This window comes from Micropterus dolomieu, linkage group LG13 (assembly GCF_021292245.1).
Source record: "Micropterus dolomieu isolate WLL.071019.BEF.003 ecotype Adirondacks linkage group LG13, ASM2129224v1, whole genome shotgun sequence".
NCBI lineage: Eukaryota > Metazoa > Chordata > Actinopteri > Centrarchiformes > Centrarchidae > Micropterus > Micropterus dolomieu.
In genome coordinates this window covers 11,950,755-11,978,112 of record NC_060162.1, presented here as the reverse complement: position 1 = coordinate 11,978,112, position 27,358 = coordinate 11,950,755, and the positions used below count along the sequence as shown (strand labels likewise).

General features: G+C 40.2%; 2 protein-coding genes across 7 annotated transcripts in view; both read left to right on the top strand.

The window, feature by feature from the left end:
* The window catches only part of LOC123981849 (nucleus accumbens-associated protein 2), a 29,797-nt gene extending 6,360 nt beyond the window's left edge, over nt 1–23,437 (top strand). Inside the window, exons 2-7 of the mRNA XM_046067058.1 lie at nt 11,814–11,995; nt 12,111–12,863; nt 14,568–14,744; nt 16,584–16,689; nt 16,935–17,032; nt 17,130–23,437. Of these exons, the coding sequence (XP_045923014.1) occupies nt 11,884–11,995; nt 12,111–12,863; nt 14,568–14,744; nt 16,584–16,689; nt 16,935–17,032; nt 17,130–17,662 (1,779 nt within the window). The 5' untranslated portion in view covers nt 11,814–11,883 and the 3' untranslated portion in view covers nt 17,663–23,437. The remainder of the gene's footprint in view (nt 1–11,813; nt 11,996–12,110; nt 12,864–14,567; nt 14,745–16,583; nt 16,690–16,934; nt 17,033–17,129) is intronic.
* Nucleotides 23,438–24,406: 969 nt separating this feature from the next.
* Nucleotides 24,407–27,358, top strand: part of nup214 (nucleoporin 214) — a 38,301-nt gene continuing 35,349 nt past the window's right edge. For 2 of the 6 annotated variants that reach the window (XM_046066020.1, XM_046066018.1), the window contains exons 1-6: nt 24,408–24,676; nt 25,424–25,619; nt 25,767–25,921; nt 26,766–26,964; nt 27,059–27,129; nt 27,242–27,305. In XM_046066020.1, coding sequence (XP_045921976.1) covers nt 24,635–24,676; nt 25,424–25,619; nt 25,767–25,921; nt 26,766–26,964; nt 27,059–27,129; nt 27,242–27,305 — 727 coding nt within the window. In that variant the 5' untranslated portion in view covers nt 24,408–24,634. Of the gene's footprint in view, nt 24,677–25,423; nt 25,620–25,766; nt 25,922–26,765; nt 26,965–27,058; nt 27,130–27,241; nt 27,306–27,358 lie in introns of all 6 variants that reach the window. The other 4 variants (XM_046066022.1, XM_046066021.1, XM_046066019.1 and 1 more) reach the window with 3 other exon arrangements.

The window sequence follows — 27,358 nt, the reverse complement described above, 5'->3', positions numbered from 1 at the left end:
ACACAATTTTATCCTGACATTTATTGGTTTCCAATATATTTAAATGCTAGAAATTTGTTTTGTGATTATTTTGATGGTAACAGTTAACATTAGAATCCCTTAATGTACTGTTTTTGTACACTTATTTCTAAATAGTAAAGTAATACACTGACATTTAGGGAGATGTAATCGTTTTCTTGCCGAGATTTAGATTAGAAGATTAATTCCCCTCACTTCTGTCCTTTCCATATGTAACTACAGCCAAGAGATGGTTAGCGCTTATAGCATCAAGACTGGAAACAGGGAAAACATCTAGCTGCCAAAGATTTAAAAAAGAGAGAGAGAAGAAATCTGTCTACTAACACCTCCAAAGCTCACTATTTAACACACTGCATCTTTGTTTTGTTTCATCCATACAAAAAACATTCATTGTCTGGCAACCTCACAACGACACCAGTACTCTGCTCACAGGAAGTCACTGCTCCTAGCCAAGAAATAGTCCAGCACACAACCAACCCCCCGTAAAACCACACTTTTTTTGTAACATTTAAACAAATGAGATATTATGTGTTAAATTAGTGAGCTTTAGAGATGCTGGGTGGTAGATTTTTATTTATTTTTTTACCTATGGACAGAGCCAGGCTAACGGTTTCCTCCTGTGTCCAGTCCTTGTGGTAAGCTAAGCTAACTGGCTGCTGGCATAGTTCCTGGAAACACTATAGAAATCTGTTTTGTAAACACTTCTGTATTGTGTGTGTTCATTTTGTGGAACCATACCATGTTTTAGCTGCTGCAATTCTGACTTGAGACAGAGATTATCCAGCTCCGTCTGCGTAGGTCAGCCAGGCTCCTTTTCAGTGTTTTACCAGTGTGACGAGGTAAATCGGGGTGACATGTTATTTGAGCACATGTATGCTAGCTCAGTCTGGTGCTGACTGGAAGACTCTTAGGTCACATTAAAGTGTGCGTGCGTGTGTGTGTGTGGGTGGAGGGTCGGTTGGAGGGGTGTATGCACCCAAAATAAATGTGAATACTGCTGTGCACTTGAACGTCTTTTATGATACATGTTAACACTAACCAACATTATGATTTTTATTATGGGAAAGCTTTGCTGCATGTCATAAGATGTTTCTTTTTGAGTCACCTACCCTGATCATGACATCAAACAGCATTTCGTTCCCCTACTGTTTTGTGTTGTTTTGTTTTTTTGCCCATGCAGTAGAATGAATTAAAGCATTCTGTCTGCTCTAATTGAAAAATGTACATGGAGCACTCAGTTGATGTGGGCACTGCTCTCTCTGTATGTCTTTGTGTGGGTGTGTGTTTGTCTGTAGACAGTGGGGCACTGATGCTGAAAGATGTGTCCTCATTTCTGTATTGCACTGGGCTCCTCTGGCGGTCATGTTGTGCTGCTGTGATGTCATGCATGTGTCACTGCAGAACATTCAGCTCAGAAATGACAGCGCGGGCCGATCAAAATGGCATGTTTATTCTCTCCATAGCTACGCTCCCTCTCTACACTCATGTGTCACTCTCTTCCTGCCACTCACTCATTTACTCATTGTCGGCGCTATATGCACTTGAAAATTTAACAAGCAATTTGTCCTTCAAGTTGTTTTGTCATTATGCCCCCTCTTGTTAGAATCCAATTTATTTTGTTTTTAATGCGTAGAGATACTTCATGAGGGGAAAGAAGCTGAGGTTTTGCTGGGGAGGAATAAAACACTGCTTTCACACTTAAAGGTGCGACAATCCTATCCGAGCACAACCTCTTTTTATATGTTTTTTAAATTCCTCTCACCTACAATTGACAGTGTTGCTGGAGCTGTTTAATTGTTCCTCGATGAATAGCTACCTGCATAACCTGTCACATTCTTTCAATGTGTGAATACCTATAGACCTATTCATTGAAATTGCAACGTGTCATGTGTTTCCAACAGGTAAATACCTATAGACCTCCTAACATTAAGAAACACTGCAGGAGGAAGTAAACTTGCACCCAATTAGACACGTTCATATTTGAAGTCCTGAAATGGTCCATAGAGTTAAATGGCAGAAGGTAATGAAAGGGGGTTTAAACTCAAACTAGCAAATAAGAGCTAGTGACTCAAAGGAACACCCCAAAAAAATCTCCAAGTTACATTACAGGTATTTTCAGATGACTTCCATTTTGGTGGTCAAAATGTTAATAATAATAATAATCATCATCATTTGTTGCTAAGCTTCTTTTATTACTTTCACTAAACACTCTGTGTATTTCGTTTATTCCTGTTATTGGTGTCAAATTCTCCCAACAAATACAAATGATGCTGTATGAGCTTTAAATGCTCGGGAACCACCTGTCAGTAGAACCGATTAAGCTCTTTAGATGAGTACTAAAACAGCAAATCCAGCTGGCTTTGACTTCTTGATTGCATTTGACCTGGATGACTAAGAATCTCCATAGACAAAGATCACAATGCTAATGTAAAGACCAACATATCCACCACAACAGTCTGCAACAGATGAGTGGAAGATGAATGTCGGGTATGGTAAACACCTAAAATGTTAAATATTTCTCGTTTAGTGTCACCATTAAACGTACTCTGTAAAGTTTTTGACCACATTTTTATGAGTGGGTCCCAGTTTTGGGTTTGATGCAATCCATACTCCTGCTACTGGATCCACGCTATTCCACTGATAAACAGTTGGTGGTACTAAACATAGCAATGCGCCGACCTAGGCTATAAAGAAGACGACTGCAAGCTAGCAAACGTAAATGTAAACAGGGCTGCAACTAACGATTATTATCATTATCGATTAATCTGTCGATCATTTTCTAGATTAATCGATTCGTTGTCTGGTCTAGAAAATGTCAGAAAATGTCTCGGTGTTTCCAAAAGCCTAAGATAACATCCTCAAGTGTCTTGTTTTGTCTAGAACACAAAGATTCACTTTACTGTTAAAGATGAGCAAAGAAACCAAAAAATATTCACATTTAAGAAGCTAGAATAAAAAAAATGTGGTCCTTTTTATTGCTTAGAAAATGACTCAAAACAATTAATCGATTATCAAAATAGTTGCAGATTAATTTAATAGTTGACAACTAATCGACTAATCGTTGCAGTTTTAGATATAAACAATTCCAGATTTGAAAGAATAAGAGGTGTTTTAAAGAAATGTCATCAGTGGGTCAATTAGGACTCAAGGATGCACACAATGTGTTATGGTGAGTAACACTGAACATAAACATAGTTTTGTTTGTTTACAAGAAAACTCAACAGGGCAGCTTTAAGTACTGCTGGGGCAATAGGACATTTTGAGTTACTGAAAAGTCAAGACAAAACAATCAATAAACAGCAACATTTTGATTATTGTTTTATATCCAAGTCAGTATTCAACAGATCAATATTAGAATCCATTTGGTATGTACAATAAAATCTGTATTTCCTCACCCATTCCATTCACTTGGTGTCTCTTTTCTGTATAGGATGTGTGTGCGCAGGATCACCAATGATCTGCTTTTATTTCATGGTGATACATCCTGTTTCCTCCATGTTTTACTGTCTCATTCACCATGAAATCAAATCATGTTTGGAACAAATGCATAGGGAGTGTCACCACTGATGCACATACACTCGCAAACGTACAGACCTCCTGTGAAATCTAACCTAATTGTAGTCATTGTGTGACAGTCAGTGACACTCAGCAGGCCATCTCATGGCCCCTGTTGTCCCCAGATGAAGGTCATCCTGAGGTTTTAGGGCCCTGTGCTTTTGAAACAAAGTGCAAGCACCTGCACAAATCCACCGTGTTTTAGCATACTTGAGTATCAAATGTCTTGTGGCCAGGAGCGCTAGCACAGCAGTGATACACCTGCTTTGTAATTGTACTTGCAAGAATAAATTATCATGGTGCTCTGAAGGCAGGCATCAACTATAACCAATTAGCTCCTTCTTAAACCAGTGCACGCCCTGCCTTGGCACAATCACAGTTTGGAGATGAAGAAGCACATGCAAGATGCCACAAAAGCTTCTCCCAAGTGTAAACCGATGTCTTTGTCAAAGCAGAGTCACAAGGCAGGAGTACATCACCCCTACTGTGATGCCAAGGGCAAAATGTTGTTTGTTTCAAATGGAGTTCACTTTCTGGAGATGGACAGTTATCTGTTCATGTACACCTAACTTTGTTCCCACGAAAAAGTTTTATAATTTTCTCTGCTGCTTGATTTATAAAGCTGTGATCACACTGTTGCCAGTTTCGTAGGTACACCAAGCTAATGGAGTCTAGAACAAAAGCCTTGCATTAAATCCTATCTTAGTGAAGATTAACATAAGAAAAAACTGCATAACTATCCTCCTTTTTTTCTGAACAATAATTTTCATACAGTCCCTAGTGGTGCAATGAAACTGCAATTAAAGATGCCACAAATACCCAAAATGACACCAATATTAGTTTTGCTCTCCACTGACTAAGTCCTGTCCCAGAAATCCCCAAAATCTGAAGAAAATCTGCCTGAACCCATCCATACTGATGCAGAATATCAGTGCAAGCCAGCATGAAATTAGGACCCGTAGGCTCATGGAAAATGTATAGTTCTGTGTTATATTTCGGACACCCACCAGTCACATGGCAGCTGCAAGCCGATGCCAATGTAGAGGATTTATTAGTAAGAAACCGAGAGATATCACATGACAGTCATGGTGCAGTATACTGTGTCCTTGTGTGAACACACAAATGCTGCTGCTTAACATACACACACTGATTCTACTGATGCCTCCTGAATAATTTTTTGTGTTTGTGGACTCTCTCTTCCTTCATTTTCTTCCTGTGCTGCTTACGTGGCTTCCTTTTAAGTTGGAAATCTGGAGGGGAATTTTCGGTCTTGTGTCAGTGTTTGTTCAAAATATCTCAGTCTTGCGTGAGTCCTGGGCCTGAGTTTCCTTGCCGCTCTGACGTCACACGTGTGTGTTGCCATAAACTGGAACGACCTGTAGGCCCCCGTGGTTCTGCAATATGAGCTTAGTATTACCGAAAAATCTGTATTTGTCTTTGCTTTTAGCGCTTTCCCCTGTTGTTCTCATGTTGTACTGTATTCTCTTCACTTTTCCGCTGTCACGAAGCAGGGTTTTCTTTACCAAAAAATGGCAGTCTGGGAAGCCTTCTTGGTGGAGCTGACATTTTGGAGTCAATAATGTGGAGGTGGAATCTCTTTTGATTAGAACAAAGTGTTAGTTTGTTGATATTGCTTGGCTTCGACTGTTGCCTTACTCTGAAAAGCAGGTACCAAATGCATGCAGCATGCAAAGGAAATATACCATATACCAAGGTATTGCCCATTATGATCAAGTCTTGAATGGGAATGTGATTGACACAGTCTATCAAGTCTGTGTAGCCTTCAGCATTTTCTTTTTGGGCCTCTTTTTACTTTTTGTCATCATGGCTCAAAAAGGTTTCTCATCCAGAACTCTTTTTGAGCTTTACCTTTTGCTATCACTCCGCCTCATTTCCCTACTCCTCTCTTCTCCCTGTTACTGTGCTTTGTCAACTTCTCTCTTGTTCTTTTCTATTTGCATCTTTCACAAACACTCCCTCTCTCTGTCCTCTCTGCTTTTGTTCGTCTATCGCCTCTATTCTACTCCTCCTTTCCGCCACTCTCAGTTTAATCTCCCCTTATGTACCTTTCAATTTTCTCGCTCCTCTATTTCTCTCCCAACTGAACACCCTGCAGCCATCATGTATGTTCAAGGGTATGTGGGCTGATATGTTTGTGTGTGTGCAGCCATCCCGATGTCCTAGTCACCAGAGTGTGGTGTGATGTAGTAGCCGCTGCTACTGTTTGTTTGTTTACCTCCCACAGCCACTTGGAGTTCATTAGCAATGCCTTTGCCTCAGGAGGATCACTCACACTCACAAGCGCACATGCACGCACAAGCACACGCACACTCTCTTCCTCAGTCATTCCCACTGTCTGGTTTTCTCTCACTCACATCACCACGGCTACAAGCTAAACTGACAGGTAGCCCACCGTAACAGGAGTTTTCTGTCACAACTTTGTGTTTGATGAAGTCCACGACTACTGTCAAGTGAAGTGAAGTGAAGTGAACTTGCTGCTGTGCTGTCTTCCTCTACAATGCTGCTGCAGATTTACATATGTATATTTGTGTATACATGTGCACATGTTAGTAGTCATCCCTTGTCCCTGCACTTGAAAATGGATGGATATTACTATTCATTTTGCACAAATGACAACTGACAACTTTGACTGAATTTAGGGGATATTCATGGTGACCACTAATTACAGTACAGCAGGCAATAATATAGTATGTGATTTCAAATCACCAAAATTATGAATGTCTTACAAATCCAAGTTTCAAACTGCTGATTTAATTGTCTGATAATGATAATGTAATAATTCTCTGTGGGTTCTTTGACATGACACATAGTTGTTTGATACTTTATTATTATAACAGTATTGATTGTAAGTGCTTTAATTGACAGCTGACTTCAGATTAATTGTCATGGTAATGTTACATATAAACAACAAAAGTCCAGAAAACTCAAAGTGGTTATATTGTATTTATCAGGACAAATTAATCAGACAAGAAATAAATTATCAGGCACTGATGTATAAACATTTTTTTACATTTAAAATTATCTAACTTATTGTGACAAGTTATTATGATACATGTTTTACGTCACATCATCCAGCCGTTGTATGTGGTTTTATACATAACATTATATTCACATGGCCACAAGTTACATTATTGGTGTATATTGAGTGAATACAAGTGGAAAGATACCAGACAATATTCAGCCCACAACAAATCATTTCATAGTTGTCTGTTTGTTACATAACTGTGCTGTGTGAATCATAGGGAGATTTTTTTTCCAGTATTTTATTTTTTTTTTAAATAAAAGATGATTTTGATCCTGACTATGTGCAGACAACTTCACCCAGCGGGGTCTATACACAGAGAATGATGTTGCATTATAAGCAGTGATAAGCAGCCTCCCTCACTCACTCACTCACTCACTCACTCACACTCTCTCTCTCTCTCTCGACATCCCATAATGATACTCAGACAGACTCAGGCAGACACTCGCTCGGTCCCGATTGGTAGAACTGTTGCCAGGGAGCGTTGCCGTCTCAACGTGGATAGAATCTGTTGTCTGGTACACTTTAGACATGAGAACAACTGCAGGATCTGAATATTTATAACGAAGGGACTGTTCATATTGAGATTGTATAGAGGCAACATAGGCGAGACGGGAAGGAGCTCCTATTGGGCTCACTTCAAATTTTTCTTTTAGTTTAGTTTTGTGGATTGCTGTACTCTAATTGAGATATTAATTAATGGTACCCTGTATCCGTATTTGTCTTTGTATGTTTGTCTTTGTTACATTTTGTTATCTACATCTTGAATTAAAAGTTAGTGTGACACCAACTTACCTGTAACTTCAAGACTGTTCCATAAAGTGCTAAATGGTGAAAGCATGAATTATAGTTGTGTATGACTTTTATGGTTTTATGTCTGAATGTTACTCCATTGTCATTTGGTAGGTAGCTACAGTATGACTCGTAATTAAATCTGTGTGTATGTTCGTGTGTGCATGTGTGTGTGCCATCTGGCGAATCGTCTCACTTCTTCATATTATTCAAATATGCCTGGACCTGCTGTTACAGTTAATAACACTGTGCGTAGGTATGAATCTTTGATTAAAATGGATGTAACACATTCCAACAAAGCAGACAACGACAATCAGAACCGCGTTCAAATTTCATATCTCAACTCAGAAGCACACACACACACACGCCTGACATACAGTGCCAAAAGTCACAGCCGAGTTTATAATGATGATTATAAAAACACGCCTTGGTGTGCGAGAAACTTTGACATGGAAATGCAAACACACGCAGAAGGAAATGAGGACACAGGCAGCAGAGAGGCATACCCACTCGTTAGCAAGTTGAGGGAGTGCATGCCTTATATTTTTTTATCAGGGATGTGCAAAGTCTATATTTAATGCAGGAGGAGGTTGCAATTTCCGTGTGAATGTTTTTTGCGCGTGTATATGTGCGCTTAAATGTGCACGTGTGCGAATGTGCGCGCTTACCATCATGTGCATGTATGTTTGTTTCATATTCATTCGTGCATACATTTACATGAACATGCAGCTGTGTGTCTGTGTAAATGTGCTTGCTGCCGTCCTGTCTGCCTGACTCAACATATTCTCCGTTCACTCTCCTTTGCTCCCCCCCATTCCTCTTCCCCCCCACCCCACCCCTCTCCTCTCCCTCTCGCTCTGCCCGGCTGGCACGTACATGCATGTCTGTAGACTCTGTACTGTGCTTGCTGCCGTGGCACGCGCCAACCTCACTGCAATGCAGCCCTGTGTGCATTAATTGGCAGAGAGACAGTGGGTATGTGGTATGCAGGGCGGAAAAGAAAGAGAAAAAGGAGAGGGGAGAGCGGAGAGGCGATGTAAGGACACAATAGTCACAATGACTGATGGACGGACCGATGGACAAGCAGCTGTCTGGCAAGTTCACAGAGGGACAGACAGACAAACAAACAGAATGTGTATCGCTGAGTGTGCACAGGGAGATTACCTGACTGTGTGTTAGCGTGCGTCTGTGTGTGCGTGTGTGTGTAAGAGAACAGCGGGAGTGTGCATATGTCTGTTTGCATTAGTGTGTTTGCGGATTTGTGTCTCCTGCGTTTGACTGTGCTTCTTGTGTGTGCTCACTCATGTGTGCCTGTGTCTGTCGTGCAGATATCACACTGCTGGGGCAAAGCTCTCTAAACCAAAGTCTGACTCACTGTATTCAACGCTTTGTGATATCCTCCCTTTCATATTTCCGCTGTGACTGAAGAGTAAAAGTTTGCTCAGTTTAGCACAACTTTCTCCACTTGAGGTTCCTTTTGGCAAAAAAAAAAAAAATTAACTGCAATGTGTCTGGATACTTTTTTTTTAAGATTGTGTATTGTGAGGTTAAAAGATGGATTTTGAATTAATTTTATGAAATGTTTACTGTCTTCATGTCTCTTCCACCAAAATGCAGCACAGAGGTCAGAGAGCTTCCTCTGTTGTGTTGTTGCTCTGACATGCAAGAACAACATTTACGTGTGTGTGTGTGTGTGTGTGTGTGTGTGTGTGTGTGTGTGTGTACATACTGTTAAAATGCACATACTCCTCTGTCACAGCAATTCAGCGCTCCTATCCTCCCACACACATATTTCTGGAAGTTAACCTCTCTGTTAGCTGTTGTCTTTTATCTTTCCTTCCTTCTGTCAAAGGCTGTGACATCTGGCTCCTGTCCTCACTTATCCACATCAAGCAACATTTCGGGAGGCCTTCCATGTTCTGGTCCCCCCCAAAAAAACTAAACACCAGAAAACACAGAAATGTCATAAGAATAAGCTGAGCCACCAAAGTGGAGGCGTAAATTAATCATTTCATTTATCAATTCATGTAGAAATACAAAATAGTCTTGCGTGAAGACAGAACTTCTCTCCGCTTGTGTGTAGGTGTTTGGCAGAGAGGTCCTTGCATGATTCAGAGGAAAATACACAACACTTGCTCAAAAGTAAACCCTTTTATTTTTAACAATTGTCTTCCACAGATTGTAAGAAAATGGGAAATGCCTTGAAATTACAGTGTTTTTGATGAACCTTTCTGATTCTACAATTGGACGCATTAGCGGGTTACTGCATCGTGTATATTAAAGCTTCCAGTTTATCTTTTACCAAGATGTGACGCATTCTCTCCAGACTTGCGTCAAACAGGGATTTCAGAAGTTTCAGTATTCGATGTCAAATTAATTAATTGTGGCTATGACCTCTGTGAGCTTTTCTCATTTCTCTTTTGTCTTAGTCATTCTCCCTCTTTGTGTTAGACCATATAGGCGTGTGTGTCCAGGGGCAAGTGGCAGAAGTTGCTTCAACCTAATTGTCTTTCTCTACTCGTACTGTCCTTAAATGACTTTCTCTCTGTCTCAACTCTCCCCTCCCTCCCTCCCTCCCTCCTCTGCTTCTCTCTAGCTCTGCCCAGTCTCTGTCTCCGTCTGTAACTGTAGCCTGTGTTTTTCTCTCCCTCCCACTCCCTGCGACGTATAGATACTGCATTGATCAGACACACGCGCGCAGACACATGCACACACACACACGCACACACTGAGCCTCCCACTCCTTTCATCATTGATTCGCTCCGCTGTGCTCTGCTTTCTTTCTTTCTCCCCATTCTGTCCCTCTCTCTCTCTCTCTCTCTCTCTCTCTCTCTCTCTCTCTCTCTCTACAGCGGCACTTGTTGAATTCAACCCTTGGAGAATAGAGGGGGGGGGGGAGAAACAGAGAGAGATAATGACAGGGAGGCAGAGGGAGGCTTTGAGACAGCGCTAGAACAGACAGTGAGCAGAGAGAATGGGGCTTTGGAGGATATAGAGATAGAAGATAGGCTGGGGGAAGACAGACAGACAAAAGTCAGGCTAGCAGAGAGAATCATCTTTTGAGTCAGCGGGAATGACACTTTAAGTGAAAGAGAGAGTCGACCAGACGGAGTACATCAGAGTGCTCTCCTTCCATCTCTTAACTCCTCCTCTTCTGTCCTGGTCCTGACTGCTGCTGGTGTGTTTTTGTGTGCCAGGACTCCATGGTGTGTTTTTAACCAGAAGACTGGCTTACACAGGTCAGAACTGTCTGGGATAACAGTGAGCCCCTTTTTCTACATTTGTGCATGTGTGAGAGACTGTTAGCAGAGCAAAGTCGTGTGCTGGTTTCTCCAGGTGAGTGCTTGTGTGCCAGAGTACACAGTAATTTCCCTATGCAGCTTGTACTGTATGTGTGTGTGTGTGTGTGTGTGTGTGTGTGTGTTTATGTGTGTACACTTTTACATAAGTATGCCAGAGTGCATGTCTGTATGGAGTGCATGAAGTGGGAGAGAGAGCGAGAGAGAGAGAGAGTGTGTGTGTGTGTGTGTAAGAGAGGCGGTGACATTTTTTTCAGTTTGTATTCCTGGAAACTGTTCTGCAGCATTGCTTAATAATGAAACTAGTGCGTATATGTATGTGTGTGGGTTGGTGGGGAGGAGGAAAAAAAACAATGACACAAGGTACAGGGAAGGAAAGAAGGTGCAAATAGGCCTGGAGAATGTTACTGAGGAGCAGAAAGGGGAGCTACTGTATCTAAGTTAATGTGAAATTGTGTATGTGACATGAGTTGTGTTGTTTTGTTGAGTTTAGAAAGAGGACAATTGCTGACAAAGGTGTAGAGTCAGCAAAATAAAAGAGTATCTCTAAACTGTGACATGGAAAAACTGGTTGTATTCGGTGTGGTTCAAAAAAGTTGTCAAGGCTGACTTACAGGTCATGAAAGTCCATGCTGCAGGTCTGTTGTTGATGATGCATTAAGTGCAATACATGGAACGAGTCCAAGGTTCTAGGAATTTTAGTCATGTAAAACAACATAGCCTTAAGCCTAAAGGTATTTCACAACGTTCTCATGTACCATGGGCACGGCATTGTTTTCGCTTATTTTTTGGTTGGACTGACTTGACTCCTCCTTTCGCTCTACTGCCTCTACTCTCTCACCCACTATCTCGGCATATCCATCTCTCTTTCACACACCTCTCACTTCTCCTTCAACTGTATTCATTTTCTCACTTCATCTCAACTCTATTTCCATTCTTGCGCTTTGCTCGTCCTTTAAAATTCTCTCAATTTTCCCTTCTCGCCTCTCTACCTCCCTCTGGCATGTCTTTTCATCTTTCACGCATTTTCTATTCACTCCTTATTTATCACTGTATTTTTCCTCCCCAACGCATTCTCCATACCTTCTTTCTTTTTTTTATTACAGATGCCTCTCTCAGTGGCAGAGTCTGCAGGAAAAATCTGAAGCACCATCTTCCTTTTCTTCTGCGGCCAACATGTCCCAGCAGCTCCATGTGGAGATCCCGAACTTTGGAGCCACAGTTCTGGGCTCCCTTAATGAGCAGCGCCTGCTGGGACACTACTGCGATGTATCCATCCTGGTCAAAGGTTGGTTAGTAGGAAATCTGGAGATTTTATTTTATTTACAGAACTTTGAATGATATTAGATTTTTTTAAATGAAGATCTCACTTTTTTTCCTGTTCTGTTATTTCTATCAAACAGGTCAGGCTTTCAAAGCCCACCGGGCCGTTTTGGCTGCCAGCAGCCTCTACTTTCGTGACCTCTTCAGCAGCTCCACCAAGACCCAGTTTGAGTTGCCCTCCTCAGTCACACCGGCTTGCTTTGAGCAGATACTCACTTTCTGCTATACAGGGAAGTTAACAATGGCAGCTAGTGAACAGCTGGTGGTCATGTACACAGCTGGCTACCTCCAAATTCAGCATATAGTTGAAAGAGGCATGGACCTAATGTTCAAGGCGAACTCACCTCACTGTGACTCGCAAACTGCAGGTACCTTAGAGGAAACAGGATCCGAGCCGCAGAGTCCTTGTAATAACGGTAACGGCCTTGCGGTGGCTGCCCTTTTGGGAACCCCGGGCTGGTCTCCATCCCTACTCATGCCGCACCGTAAGATTAAACTAGAAGGGGGTGACCCAACACCCTTGACAATACCCTCGACACAAAGCAAGATTTCATCTTCGGAGTTGGGGAGTCGTTTGGCCAGGGCCAGTTCACTGTTCTACACGACGGCTGGTGGGACCCACATCCCTGGTATGCCTCCTTACCACCTTCAAGGGGCCGGTGGCGGCGGGGCAGGAATTGAAAGGTCAAGTCCTGGAGCATCCAGCCTGCCAACCACTGATAGTCCTACATCCTACCAGAACGAGGATGAGGAGTTTGAAGAAGAGCCCTATGATGGGATCACAGAGGATGCCTACAGTCATCTCTATGGACGTTCGGCTAACCCGTACGGGAGTGAGTATTATGTTACATTGATGCTTTTAGAAGATTTTTGTGAAGTGTCGCAGTGCTTAGGTGTATTTCAACCAAACCATTGGCATGTTTGGTGGAGAGCACTCATCACTGAAGCTTCACTCTGGAACGTTTTTCAACCTTCTAAAACTTCTAAAAATACAGTATGGTCTCATTTATAGTCAAAAAGTAATATTACATTTTTATCTCACAACAAACTCAATAATAATTTATTCCACTACACTAACTTTTATCATGTTTATTTCTTAACTCCAGTAAATTAAAGTAGTTTAAAGGAAAAACTGGTCAAATGACCAAATTCTAACAAGACAATCTCAATGGCAAATCTCGCTTCACTTTAATCTTTCTAGTCATGTAAGATCTCACTGAAAGTGAATTACTTTTTCCATTTGCCCTTGGCTCAGATGGAGGATATTCATTTGATATCAGACCAATCTAAAAGTAAAACCCGGCATGACTCGCAGAACTATATGACCATAAATGCAGGGTTTTGGGAACATAGTTGCTCCTTGTCCAGACTTGTTACGTATTGTGCAAAAAAAAGAAGAAAAAACTGATGCTAATTCCTTTTATCCCAGTTACATTATTTAATCTTTCATAAATCATGTATCCTGAGCATCTTGAAAAAACAGGATGTTATGCCTCCAGTGTGTGTGTGTGTGTGTGTGTGTGGGTTCTCTCAGCATAAAGATAGCTTTATGGAGTTATGATTCGAGTGCATCGTGACCAACAACACACTCTTTATCACAGCTACAACAGCTGGTCTGTGCTGCTTTTTGTTATGGTTTTCTACCACACTGTCATATTGGTGCAGATTTGCCTACACAGGCAGGCGAACATTCACTTGTGTTTGCATTTACAAAACAACACACAGACCGGGTACCACTGGACAAACTCAAACTCGCATATCATACACACACACACACACACTCACTCACTCACTCACTAACTCACTCACTCACTCACTCACTCACTCTCTCTCCATCATTCTTAACATCCTGCAGCTCAAAGGCATCACACAGGTTTGTCAAATTCTAGAGTTTCAGATATTTATGAAATCCACTCTATCTGCAATCAATCAGAGCACCCCAGGGTGACATTGTGGGATATTTGATAACCATGCACATCTTTCGTGTGTGTGTGTGTGTGTGTGTGTGTGTGTGTGTTTGTGCGCAAATGCATTAATCCACACTTTTCTGTATGCGCTATGTGCATGTGTGTGGCAATTAATGGATTCATTTCTCATGTTCTGTGTGTGTGTGTGTGTGTGTGTGTGCAGGAAGTGTGTGAGTGTGCATACACTGTCAAGTCATCTCAGAGGTTAGGGGAAACAATTTTGTGAGTGAGAACCTAACACCGAACATTGAATCTGTCCCCCTCCAAAACCCAAGTTGCTGATCCAGCATCGTGACTTATTTGGGATACATCTGCAATGCTCTAAAACATTTATGAAATACAACATACTTGTATGAAATTACACCAACCTGCTTTCCTAATTAAAATTTTGCAACCTCAATTTAAATAGGGGACACAAAGGGTATGGATGATGGCATAACTTTGTTTATAGTCTGATAAATATACGGGTGTATACGTTTATATCTGTGTCTGTTCTGCTGAGCAACACAAAACCCTCTTAGTTTTTCTAAAGGTTTCTGAACCCTTTCTGTTCTTGCTTGCTTTCATCAGTCCAGGACAAGCCAGAGATGGCAGCAGTGCCCTTGGCCTTGGAGAACCGCAACTGTGTGCTGATCCGCCGGGACCTGGTGGCGCTGCCTGCAAGCCTCATCAGCCAGATAGGCTACCGCTGCCACCCTAAGCTCTACTCTGAGGGAGACCCTGGGGAGAAGCTGGAATTGGTAGCTGGTAGGCACACACATGCAAACACACGCATCCATTCGCGCCCATTTACATTTTATCACATGCACACAGAGAATAACTTGTATGCAATGAGTTTGGAAAGTATTTATACCTCCCCCTTTCTGCATATGAAATAGTTTTAAGTTAGGGCTGCAACTAATGATTAATTCAATTTAATCTGTAGATTATTTTCTTGATTTAATTGATTTGTTTTTTGGCTTATAAAATGTCAGCAAATGGTGTATAATGTTGATCAGTGTTTTCCAAAGCCCGGATGACGTCCCAAATGTCTTCTTTTGTCCACAAGACAAAGTTATTCAGTTTACTGTCATAGAGGGAAAAAATAATAATAATTATTTACATTTTAGAAGCTGGAATCAGATAAATTTTCTATATAACTCAAACCGATTAATCGATTATCAAAATAGGAGTTAATTGATTAATCGTTGCAGCTCTATTTAAAAGTCAATAGTTGGTCAAATTAAATTTGACTGACTGAACTGAATCAACTCATAAATTCAGGAGCTTAAAGAGCGCCATTATACTGAAGTAGAAACCTTTTTTAAAATCAAGTATTTTCCTAGAGCTGGCCATATGCCCAAAATGAGTAGCTTGGCAAAGAGACCATTGATTGAGAAGGTTACCTATAACCCAGTGACTCTTATTCAACCCATGTATGAGACTGCTGTCAGAGGTTAATCTCTGGTCATTACAGTGACTTGAGTCTGCAACTCCAGTGTACATTCTTCCTAAACCGTATAATTAAGACATTTTGGCTAAATTATGTTTAGACGTCAATAACATTAAATTAAATTGTCGTCCCCAACGACAAAACCATTTGGTAGCGTCTGACTTTCAGATTCTGATTGGCCACTAAAGTGATCTTGACCCACATTACTGTGTTGACCTGAAAGGGACAGAACAAAGCTGCGGTTTCTCTGCAGAGATTGAAAACCGTGACAGAAGGACAGCCATCTCTGCAGTACTCATCAATCAGGCCTTTATGGTAGAGTGACTAGACAGAAGTCACTCTGGAGTAAAAAGCATATCACAACCTGCCGGAAGTTTGCCAAATGGGCCTTTCAGTGCTCTGAAAGCATGAGGAAAAAGATTTTTTTTGGTATGATGAGACAAAAACTGAACTCTTTGGTCTGACTTGCCAGATATCCCTCTTGGCAGTCAAACCAGATACTTTCAAAGAGACCAGGTAGCCCTCAACATGGACATAATATAATTCCTACAATGTAGCATGGCAAAAAAGTTTAATCAATTTAGTATTGAATCTTTTCAGACAAAAGAATGGAGTCTGAATACCTCCCAGTGCACTTTACACACAGGCACAGCCTAGCACAATGACACATGCAGATGTAGTCAGTAATGAATCAAAAAACGTAGCAGTACAAGAGTTAAAAGTTACGACATGCTCTGATTCAATCAAATTGTAATGTAATTGAATTAAAACAGAATGGAACACAGTGGAAATGTGTAATTCAATTCTGTAGTGTGCGTATAAGATACAGAGTACAGTACATGCATGTGAAAGAGATGGTTTCGAAATGAAAGCAAAACCAAGTAATTTGATAGGGTGCTGTTTTTATGGCCTCCAACTATGATTCCTCGCCCGATTTCAGATTCCATTCTGGACAGCTGAAGCTTTGTTTAACTCCGCTGAAGATCTCTGTGAACATGAAATTCAAGCGTAGCAAAAGAATAAAAAGATAAACTGATAATTGGACCAGAAAACAGAAAGGACAAACCCCTAGAGTCTTCAAAGACAGAAAATGGATTTTAACATGAGCAGTTTTTTCTCAGCTAAATCCCTCTTTGTTTTTAATACCACTCCAGGTACACAGGTGTTCATGACTCGAGGCCAGCTGATGAATTGTCATCTATGCGCTGGTATCAAACACAAAGTCTTGCTCCGCCGTCTGCTAGCCACGTTCTTTGATAGGTGAGTATAAAGGCAGGCACAACTAAGCAGAACAGTTTCTATTACTGTTGAAGGGCCTGCTGTAAGGTTTGAGTTCTGTGTATGACTCCGACACCATCGCTGTTGTCACAAACCAACTTTCACACTCCATCTGTGGCCATGTTGTGCAATGCAGTTAGTTGTGTATGTGTGTGTTCCCATGTTTAACTCCTGTGTGTGCCTGTTGCTGACTCTGCCCCCTGGTGGTTGACTCTGTGTCCCTGCAGAAACACTTTAGCCAATAGCTGTGGGACAGGTATCCGTTCTTCTACTAGTGACCCCAGTAGGAAACCCCTGGACAGCAGGGTCCTCAACGCTGTCAAACGTAGGTTCATCGTCCAGATCACCTAATATATGTGATGGAATTTAGAAGATATAGAAAATTTGTCTTCATGGAGTTTTTTCTTTTCTCTCTTTTACAGTCTACTGTCAAAATTTCAACCCTAACTTCAAGGAGAGTGAAATGAATGTGATTGCTGCTGACATGTGCACAAATGCGAGGCGTGTCCGCAAGCGATGGCTGCCCAAGATCAAGTCCATGCTGCCTGATGGCATGGAGGTGTACCGTGCAGGAATGGGCATGGGCGCTGCTGTGGGTCTGGGCCTGGCGCTGGGTGCCCCTCAACCAGGGGCAACCCTCCCCTTCGAGCCTGACTTCAAGACCCTAGAGCAAAGGTTGTATCCAGATCGCAAGGACCCTCTTAGGACTCACCCAGCCTTGACAGAGGGCAGCCCTGGGTCTGGGGCAGCTGGAGCAGAGGCTGAAGGTGAAGGTGAAGGAGTGGTCCAGGAGGAACCGGAGGAAGATGAGGATGAAGCTGGGTTAGAGGGTGTAGACGGATCACTGAGTGCCCCATCTTTGATCCCAGGAGCTGAGGCAGGCAATTGTGGTGACACGCCGTCTGAGCAGGAAGTGGAAAGTTTTGGACAAGGTCTGAGGGTGAACGGACAGTGAATGTCCCTTGGGCTGCCTCTCACATTGTGAAATCTGTTTAACGCCGCATTTTTCTTTCGCTTGCTCCCTTACTCTAACATGTCGTCCACCACTCTTTCTTCTCCTCTGTGCTTCCTCAAAAGGAATTATCCGGCACAAAAAGCTGAGCTCGTAGGTCCTACTATACAGGAATTTGTCACACATGCATGCGCACATGTGTACACGCATACTTACTGATAGTGGAAGTAGAACACTGATAGTAGAGGTAGACACAGGCATGGCATTTGCACATTGAGAAAATCAGCCCTTTCTGCTCCACCCTTTTTCTTCGTGTATTCTGTATTTACTCAGTATTTCGGCACCTGCAGCAATATTACACAGGCCTGATAGCAGAACAAATGGCTGTAATGATTCATCATTTCCGTGCAATACAAAAGCAACAGCTGCTTTGCTGGCAGTTTATGGAGTGTGGTATAATGGTTTGTAAAATGATTCCGTTTTCTTGGGAAGCTGTATCTGAAAATAACCCATGTAACCTTGGGGGGAAAAAAACAGATCAGAGAACAGCTCTCTTAAAAAGCATCTTATTTTGCAGTGTTTGGCCACTTTATATCATATTGTTGTATGGTAAATATATATGAACATATAACAAAGATTGTATTATAATTAAAAGTCAAGTACTGTATTGCCACCATTAAACAGAAGTATTTTTCTTTTTTTTGAAACGGCACGTAATTTTTTTTATGACAAAGATGAGAAAACTTTTTGTTTTGTTTTAGTTTTTTTGCAAAAGCTCAAGACACAATCTAACAATAAATCTATCGCAGGGAGTTGTTTTTTTTCATGCACATTTGCCTGTGACATTTTGGATTAGATTGTCAATGTGATGCCTGTGTCTGCTCCAGACTGCCCCTCCCAACCACACGCATACAGACGCAGACACACACACGTGCGCACATTTTTCACCTTATAATACTAGACTTTAACATCTGCACCAGTGCATTAAAAATACAGTGTCCAAAAAAATGTAACAATGCTTTTTAACTTTGAAAAGGTCCTTTTAAATTAAATAATTCTGTCTTGGAGATACAGAGAGAGACGTGAACAAGAACATGCACTAAAATCCAAGCTTGCATGCATGAACACAAACAATGGATACAGAGAATTATTGAAAACAACAACAAAGCCACAAACCTGCATCTAAATAAGAAAACAGCTACTGTTGCCTCGAGATATGCCATTAATGCGCAAAATGACTTTTTATCTTTTTCTGACTGGGATCTGACCTCAGTCTGACACACGTTAGAACTGACCTGGTTGCGACCCAGGATTTACTGTGTATCAGTTGGACTGTCTTTTTTTTAACTACGGAGCGTGCTGTCACCACAGGTAGAGGAGACTGAATGTACGGAGTAGTAAGAGGAAGTGCACTACACACTGAGTGGTAGAAGGAAAAATGCCAGAGAGAAGCACTGTTTCACCTTGATGTGGTGGCGTGATCGGCACCTAGACTACATAGTCCTGCTTCCATCCTCTTTTGTTTTTACTTCCTTGGGGGGATTGGGGGGTAAATTATTGAATAAAACTTATAAGAGCAATTTCTGCTGGCTTATTGCATTTCCACTCAAAAGAAAGCGGGGGGAAACTAAGGAGTTTGGCAAAAATGTGACTGAAAACTAAAGAGAAAAACTGGTCTTTCTGACAATAACTGTATATTTTGGAAGGAGGTTGAGTGAGGCAATGTCGGAACTTTAACCTGTATTTGTCATAGTTTTTTTATTATTATATGTATCTGTTTTCATGCTTTCTGCCATGCATAGGGACGCAGTCCAGCTTTTATTTTTATTTTTTTGTGTATTGATTTTAAGCAGTTCACTGCTGTATGTTTTCTTCTGTTTTCTGGGTTTTCCTGATCCCTGTCAAAGCACATCTAATCACAATATCAGACCTTCAACTTCAGTTGATAAATGAACCCCAAAGTTATTTTAAGCCGCCAACATTTTTGAAAGCATAGCTACTTTTTAGGTGGCTGAAAAATCAAATTAATCAGATTGTTTTTTCACTGCAGAAAATGATGGCATAAGCTAACAAATGAGCAAAAAAGAAATCCTGAACATGCCCCTGGTATATTTGATCTTTTTATGCTTCAGCGCTATGCCCCTTGGTTAGGTTAGGCCAGATTATTCTCCGTCTGTGTTCTACGTATCTTGTTACGGATTCTTTAGGGGAAGCTTTAAGATGGCCCTGCACAAGAAACACAGGCTTATAATTGCACTAGGTCATAATAATGACAATTAGAGTATCTTTTTTTTCTTTTGGAAGAAATATGATCTGCCATTGATAAAAGACAGTTGTGATAGAATGGCTGAGATGATGAATGAATGTAAACTGTAGCACTGCTTTGGCGAGGGCTCCAAGCCTTGATTGAATACGATTAAAGACTCCATCTCTTTTTTATGAGTCGCTTTTTCCTCAATTGTAAATGGGCCATAATATATATAAATTTGACTGTGAGGTTTGAAACCTAAAGCTTTAGTGATATTGTGATTTTTAAACTTATGTAAACAGGTCTTCCAATGTGGGAGTGGTTCCCTAATATACCGAAAACTGAGCGAGGTTTGAGTACAGACTTTTATAACTAGGGGTGGGAATCACCAGAGGCCCCACGATACGATATTATCACAATACTTATGTCACGATACGATATTACTACGATTTTAAACATGTTGCGATGTATTGGAATTTATTACTTTTTTCCAACTTAAATTGTGGAAAACTCTTTTTCTAGCGGACTGAAAAAGCAATTGATTATATTATTATAGTACCAAAAAAGTAAAATTCTAATGTACATTTTATATAATAAAAGATCGATACTTGGCGTCCATGTATCGATACAGTATTGCCACGCAAAATATCGCGATACTATGCTGTATCAATTTTTACCCCCACCCCTATTTATAACTCTATTTTTATCCCAACAAGCTCCTCATTTTTTAAGTCTTTGGACAATTATGTATGTATTTAGTGTTGAAATGACTCAGTATAGATATATTTATCAGTATAGATATAAGAATTTCTTTATCTAAATTTAATTTATTAAGCTTCAGTTCCTAAAGTTGCCTCCTGTAAAAAGTAAATAAAGATATTCAGTTGTTTATTGGAGCCACTACTGCATTTACTGGACTTTTGAGAGGATCACCTGTACTTCTGCCAACCAAGGTAACAGTCTTCCCAAAATGCATACATACTGTATGTAATTTTGTAATAAAACCTAATTCAGTTGTTACTTTAGATCACAAAATAGCTTGCAACCTAATTAACCTGCCGCCCAAAAAATTGAAACAGTATTACATATAAGTTCATTCAGTTTTTCTCTCTATTTTCATGTACAATAAATCTATGCTTTTGGTTTTGCCAAGGTCTATTTTCAAACATGCAGAATTTTGCATGGCCGCTACTTTAACTTAGAGAAATTTGACTCCAATTTAAAAAAAAAAGTGGTAATTAATATAGGGAAAATAGGGTGGGAAACGTTGATATACTCCACTGTAGTGATAAAGGGGTGTGGAGCAGTGCCTTAGACTGTGATTGTGTGGGTGCTGTGATGTGAACCTTTTATTGTCAGAGACAAACAAGAAACAAAGTACCTGTAAGGGTAGAATGCAGACAGCGACTGATTTGTTATCCCTTTACTGAAGTTATAATTCTACTAAAATTGGCCTCCAAGCACCTTTGTTCGGTATGATATGTGTAGTGTTTTATTCACTTATTTTCTTACTTTATGTTTGCCATCATCTCATTATTTAAGGACAAAGTGTGCACCAGCCCAATTAAGTTGAACTCATTAAATATTAATAAATTAATTAATACTTGGATGCACTCAAAAGCTAGTCAGCAACAACCTGGTTCGCCTGGATTGACATCCTCCTTTATTTATACGATTGACAGACCAAGTATGATAAAAAAACAAAACAAAAAAAACATGTAATATCTATTGTAGTCAAACCTGTTCATTCCCTTGTTCACATTTAAATATGAGATTTTTGAACAGTCTTCCTCACAAAACAATCACACATGCATAAACATCTGACATTTATTTCCCTTGATGCATTGACATTTCAGTTTGTTAATTTTTCTTGCTGCTCTTCTGCTTAGAGTCTATTTTTATTTAATTTTTTCTTGTGCAGGATGAATGATGTTGCACTATTAACTGAGAAATCCTCAGAGAATGTCATGGATAACCCTTGGGAGGATGAGCTCTATTTGAGGTGGCTGAAAGGAAAAAGTCCTGCAAAATGTATGTAATGTTGTGTATTTTACATATATCTTTGATTTAAACCAGTGTGTCGTTCACAGCAAACTCTGTAGTTAAGTTCTTATTTTATGTTATTTTTTTTAGAGAGAGAGATTTGTTGTTTGCAATATCTGCCGTTCACCTGGATGATCACTGAAAATGACAAAAATAAGAGATAGGATGGGATTGTTGGCTGAAAATAACCTATTTTCACAACATTTCTTTGCAAATAAATTGTTACTTACTTTCTAAAACCTTACATAGTGCTCTGTTCATCTCCCATTACTGTCAAACTAATGGGCACAGTAGTTTTTTGTTCCATTGAGTGGTTTATCCCGAAAACAATACATTTATATGCAAAGAGACACTTGTATCATAAAATGCATGCCATTCAGACACTCACCCTAACCCAATGAAACCTCTGATCTTTATGCACCATGTATTTTATGCTGAATAACTGTTGTCAAAGACTGTGGAGTCTTGCAATGATGAGGGTTGTATTTTTATCACACACCCTGGCCTTTTATTGAATGTTTGTGTAAAGTTGAATCTATTATTAATTATTATTGGCAGAAAAATAGTGATAAAGAGTGGAATACATAGACTAACTACCCAGTTGAGTGTGCGTTTGAACCTTCAGCAGACTCAGAAAAAAATGCACTAAAAGTTTGTATGTGTATGTATGTGTCCTTGAACATAATGCCAGCACTTTAGACAAATGAAAGAAAGGAAAAAAAGTCAAAGAGTGGCCGAGGGTTTGGCGAAGGGGGAGTAAACGCAACTTTTTAAGCCATGTGTTCAGAGCGCTGACAATCAGAATAGGGATGAGACCCAAAGTGCATTATGGGAGATCTGACATGACTTGCTGTGCTCTTGCTGTTTGCTTTGTCTTTCTCCAGCTTGCTTTGGTCTGTGCTAGCTTACTTTCCAGAGTGGAGGAACATGGTGATATATCCAGCCTTCTTGGTTATAGGCATGTGTCTCTGCAACAAGGACTGACTGATATTTGACTGAAAACCTTGGTGCTTCGTGAACAGAGTTGTCCCATGTTGACATGGACCATATCTGTAATGCTCTGGTAAGCATGGGCCGAACTTGGTCCTAAGTCTGGGCTTATTGGTAACAATGGACAACAGTCCATATGTCAAAAGAGGATCGTATCATGCAACCCTACACTTTTATCATGGTACCATTCTTTACTATCAATAGGGCTTGGACCAGGCAAACTGGGATGGGACAATTTCGGTGTTAATACTGCTTTATGTTTCAAATGAAAAATGTTAAAATGTTTATGCGCCTTCTGACTCGAGCATCAATAATATATACAACGGAAATGCAAGTTGCCACTTTTGATGTTGCATAAGAATCTACCTTTCATTCCCATCATGGTGTTCATCATCATGCCATCACCAGTTTCAGTTGTGTAGTCCAAGAGTAACTGATTTCTTTAAATGCAATACAGAAAAAATCTGCTTTCTAATAAAAGTCCTTACTTCACCATATACTGCCCTCCCTCATATGTCTATTTGTATGCCGTTATGTTATTTCTAAGATAGCCGTGTTTCCAGAGCAGAATAGCTACTTTCAGGGATTTGCGCCATGATGACCCCTAAATACTCCATTTGAAAATTTTTCACTCAGGGGAACCTTGTTTGAGAAGAAATTCACACAAAGGGCCATCATAGTAAAAGTAAAAAAAGGAAAGTAAAATATCACTCCCAGAAAAGAGTTTTTTGCGCAAATTATGGAATTACGAGTTTCTGCATGAAATAAAACAATCAAACACGTGCTAGTCAAGTGGTCCCAAAGGCAATGTATAAATGAATGATCCAGTTGTCTTCGGGGGAATTCTTGGGAATCCTTCAGCAAAATGCTAGATCATTTGATTTAACACATATTTTGCATTTTGCTGAAGGATTCCCTGTCTTTTCACAGAAGTATAGAAAACAAGAAAAGCATACATGCAGCTTAGAAAACACACAGGGGCATTTCTTCATTTTTAGTGAGCTCTTCAAAGTAGCCTAATATAAATATTAAAGGATAAAAAACATTTTGATCACACCAGACCTTTAGTGATACCTTAAACTTTAATCGTTAGAAAAAAATTGTGCATTGAGATTAAGCAAGAAGCAGGGCAATCACACCTCACCTTGACAAAATAACAATTCAGATTATTTTTTTTACAGACATAAAGATCGTCAACTTCTTTCATGTTATAGATATTAATTAACTGAATTTACTGGTACCTTTTGTCAAACAATATAATTTTATAAGAACTTTTAATTATTTTTATTGCTATCAGCAATCAGGGAAACAGCCAGTCCAGCCAGTCACTATTTTTGTTAAATGCTATAAGACCGACCGACAGTTTCATTGCAAAGTCGCCTGTCGTGTTTATTATTAGACTGAAATTCATCCCAGCAGGAAGGAGAAGTCATCAGATGCCAGATAATGTGCCCATTTTCTAGAGCGGGTTTCTAGGTTTTTAGCGTGGTGGTAGGTGTTGGCTCAGTGTTGTGGTCTCAGGGTGCTCTGCAATCTATTCGTCGTCCTACGTAGCTGTGACGTTCGTTGTACTGCAAAACCGCGCGGCGTGTTTTCAGATGCGACTCACCAGACATCTGTCTCAAATACGTACTAAGAAGGAATAAAATAAAACAACAGATCGTCTGGAAAAGCAACAGCCTTTCTCCTTCAAAATGAGCGATGATACAGACTCCCCTCCTGACAGGGAAATGAAGGTATGCTGTTATCCATAAGTTGTGTTGAAATGTTAGCATGTGAAAGCTAATGTTTGCGAGCACTGGGTCATATCATCTTCAGTGGTTCTGGCTAGCTTAGCTGTTTAGCCAGCTGGTCGGGTTTAGGCTTTCTGTTTAGTTCATCCTAACCTAACCCTAACGCATTTACAGAACCATATCAATGTCATTAACACAATTAACATTTAGAGAATTGGCTAATGTTAGCAGTTTAAAAGTCTGACATGACAAAGTTGTGACGGCAACTTTTACCTTTTCAGTTTGTAGCCAGCTAACTATGCTAGCACGGTAGCTATTAGACTGTTATATATCATATCTGTTCCTTGAGAGTTGAATGCTAACTTTAGGTTAAGTGAATAAACAATCTCCCATGTGTGAAACAGAGTCATTAAATACTTGTTCTGTCCAATATATTTTACTATAATGTTATTAAAGAAGCTTAGCATCATTAGCTAACGTGACGTGACTGCACGGCATGTTAGCTAACAACCAAGATTTTAACTTTCAATTTTAGGATTTGCATAGCTGTGTTGTTGACAAACTACTCAAGTTATCGTTGTTTTACGCAGTTAAAGGCTGTTATGTCATGCTGTCAAGCTCTTTTACAGTATGTTATTGGTTTTCTTCATGGAAGGAGGTACGGATTAGTTAAAGTTTGCTGGAACCACATATGTTTACCACCCATAACTGGTCATCCTGAAATAACCAACAGTGCATTTTCGTTTTCAGGATTTTCAGTTTCGTCAGATGAAGAAAGCAAGGGTTTTCGAGCCCACTGGAGATTTGCCAAAAGAAAGATCTACTCTGCTTACCGTCTCAAACAAATTTGGTTTAACTTTTGTTGGGCTTGACAGAACATTCAAAGTTTACCTAACTCGAGACATTCTGTCTGCAGATAAAGTTGACGGACACTCCAACGAAATAGGTATGAATATGACGCATAACATACCGGTTTGAATTTGAATTTTTATCAATTCAGCTTTGCGCATTGTCAAGTTACATTTATGAAGAATATATCTTTAGCGTTATTTCCATTCATGTCTCTCTGACTCTCAATTCACTCCTATTCTAGTCGAGGGGATAGCGGCTTTGGCGGTGGTGACTGTGGACCTGGCTGTGCACCACTTGGCTCTGAGTTGTGATGAACTTACTTTGTCAGTATGTGGCATGTCTAAGGAGGCGGTTTTGTCCCTCACATTCTATGATGTCCGCACCTTCATGAACAAGGTGACTACTTTACTCAGTGTATTTAATATGCCAGCGTATGAGACATGTGCCATGCCTGTTGGACTACAGTGACTACAATGACTACAAAGAAATAAGTGATCTGTTCTGATAAAATGTTGTGCACATTTTAAGCTTTTAAGCTCACGTTGTCGTTTAGAGCTATCCAGCATGCGCAGCAGCAGACTCGCAGATACTCCTAATGTGAAGAAACAGCAATTATTGTACTAACTAATCTACATAATTTGTAATTAAATTCGCCACAAAGTGTCCAAATAATTCATCTACCTTTTTCATTTTGACCTTTATAAAATACACAGTTTGTAAACCTCTACTGCAGACGGGCATATTGAGTATGCAACTAACAATTAAGCTATTAGAAGGTAGTACATGCAATTAAATCAAGATTTCCAGTTTCACACATTTCATTTTATACTTGATTACTTTTGTTATGTACATGTATGCATATTTGCACCTGTATATCGTATCCACCTCCGACATGTACATAGTACATTATTCTGCATCCTTTGCACTCTGTTCATTGCACTATTGCACTGTTCTCTCAATCTGTCTGTTTTTGTTCATAGTGTGTATATATGTGTTCTCTATACTGTAGCCTGTGTTGTTATTATTATTGTCCTACTGTATTATTGTATAAGTAAGTACATTGTGAGCAATGTACAATCCAGAGTCAAATTCCTCGTATGTGTACACATACCTGGCAATAAAGCTGTTTCTGATTATCCAGATATTCACTTAATAAATGTAGTAGTATCTGCCAGATTTAGTCATTTAAGCATTTGACCTATTGATATTTTTATTTATTTGTAATTTTATTCCTTTCCAGGCAAGACCACAGAAGCTACCTTTTGCCTCACTGCTGCCAGCAGTATCCCCCAACACTTCAGTGCAGGACCTGAAGTGGAATCCTGTGCTGGCATCCATGTTGGCTGCCTGTCTGTCTAATGGCAGTATGATGATTTTGGATGTTACTGATGGTGTCAAAGTGCAGGCAGAGCTACCTGCTTCAAGTGGCATCACATGCAGTGAGTGACACTACTACGGTTTCGTATAAATGAGTTTACCTGTACTCAGGATTTCTGTTGTTGCTCAAAATGAACTTGTCAATGTGTCACACAGTTTGCTGGAGCCCAAAAGGAAAACAAGTCGCTGCAGGAAAAATGAATGCCACAGTCATCCAGTATACACCAGTAAGTCAACCTAAAACCCCATCATAAAAAATAACACCTATAATGCTCCCTGTGAGCTGCAGCATCCAGTGACTGACCAGAAGAATAACTGATTTTCTCCTCTGTTAAAAAGGAACTAGATGAAAAGAAAGTTATCCCCTGTCCACACTTCTACACCTCTGACGAACCTGTCAAAGGTTAGGCAAACCTACCATACCTAATTAATGAGATCTGCGTTGTATGCCCATAT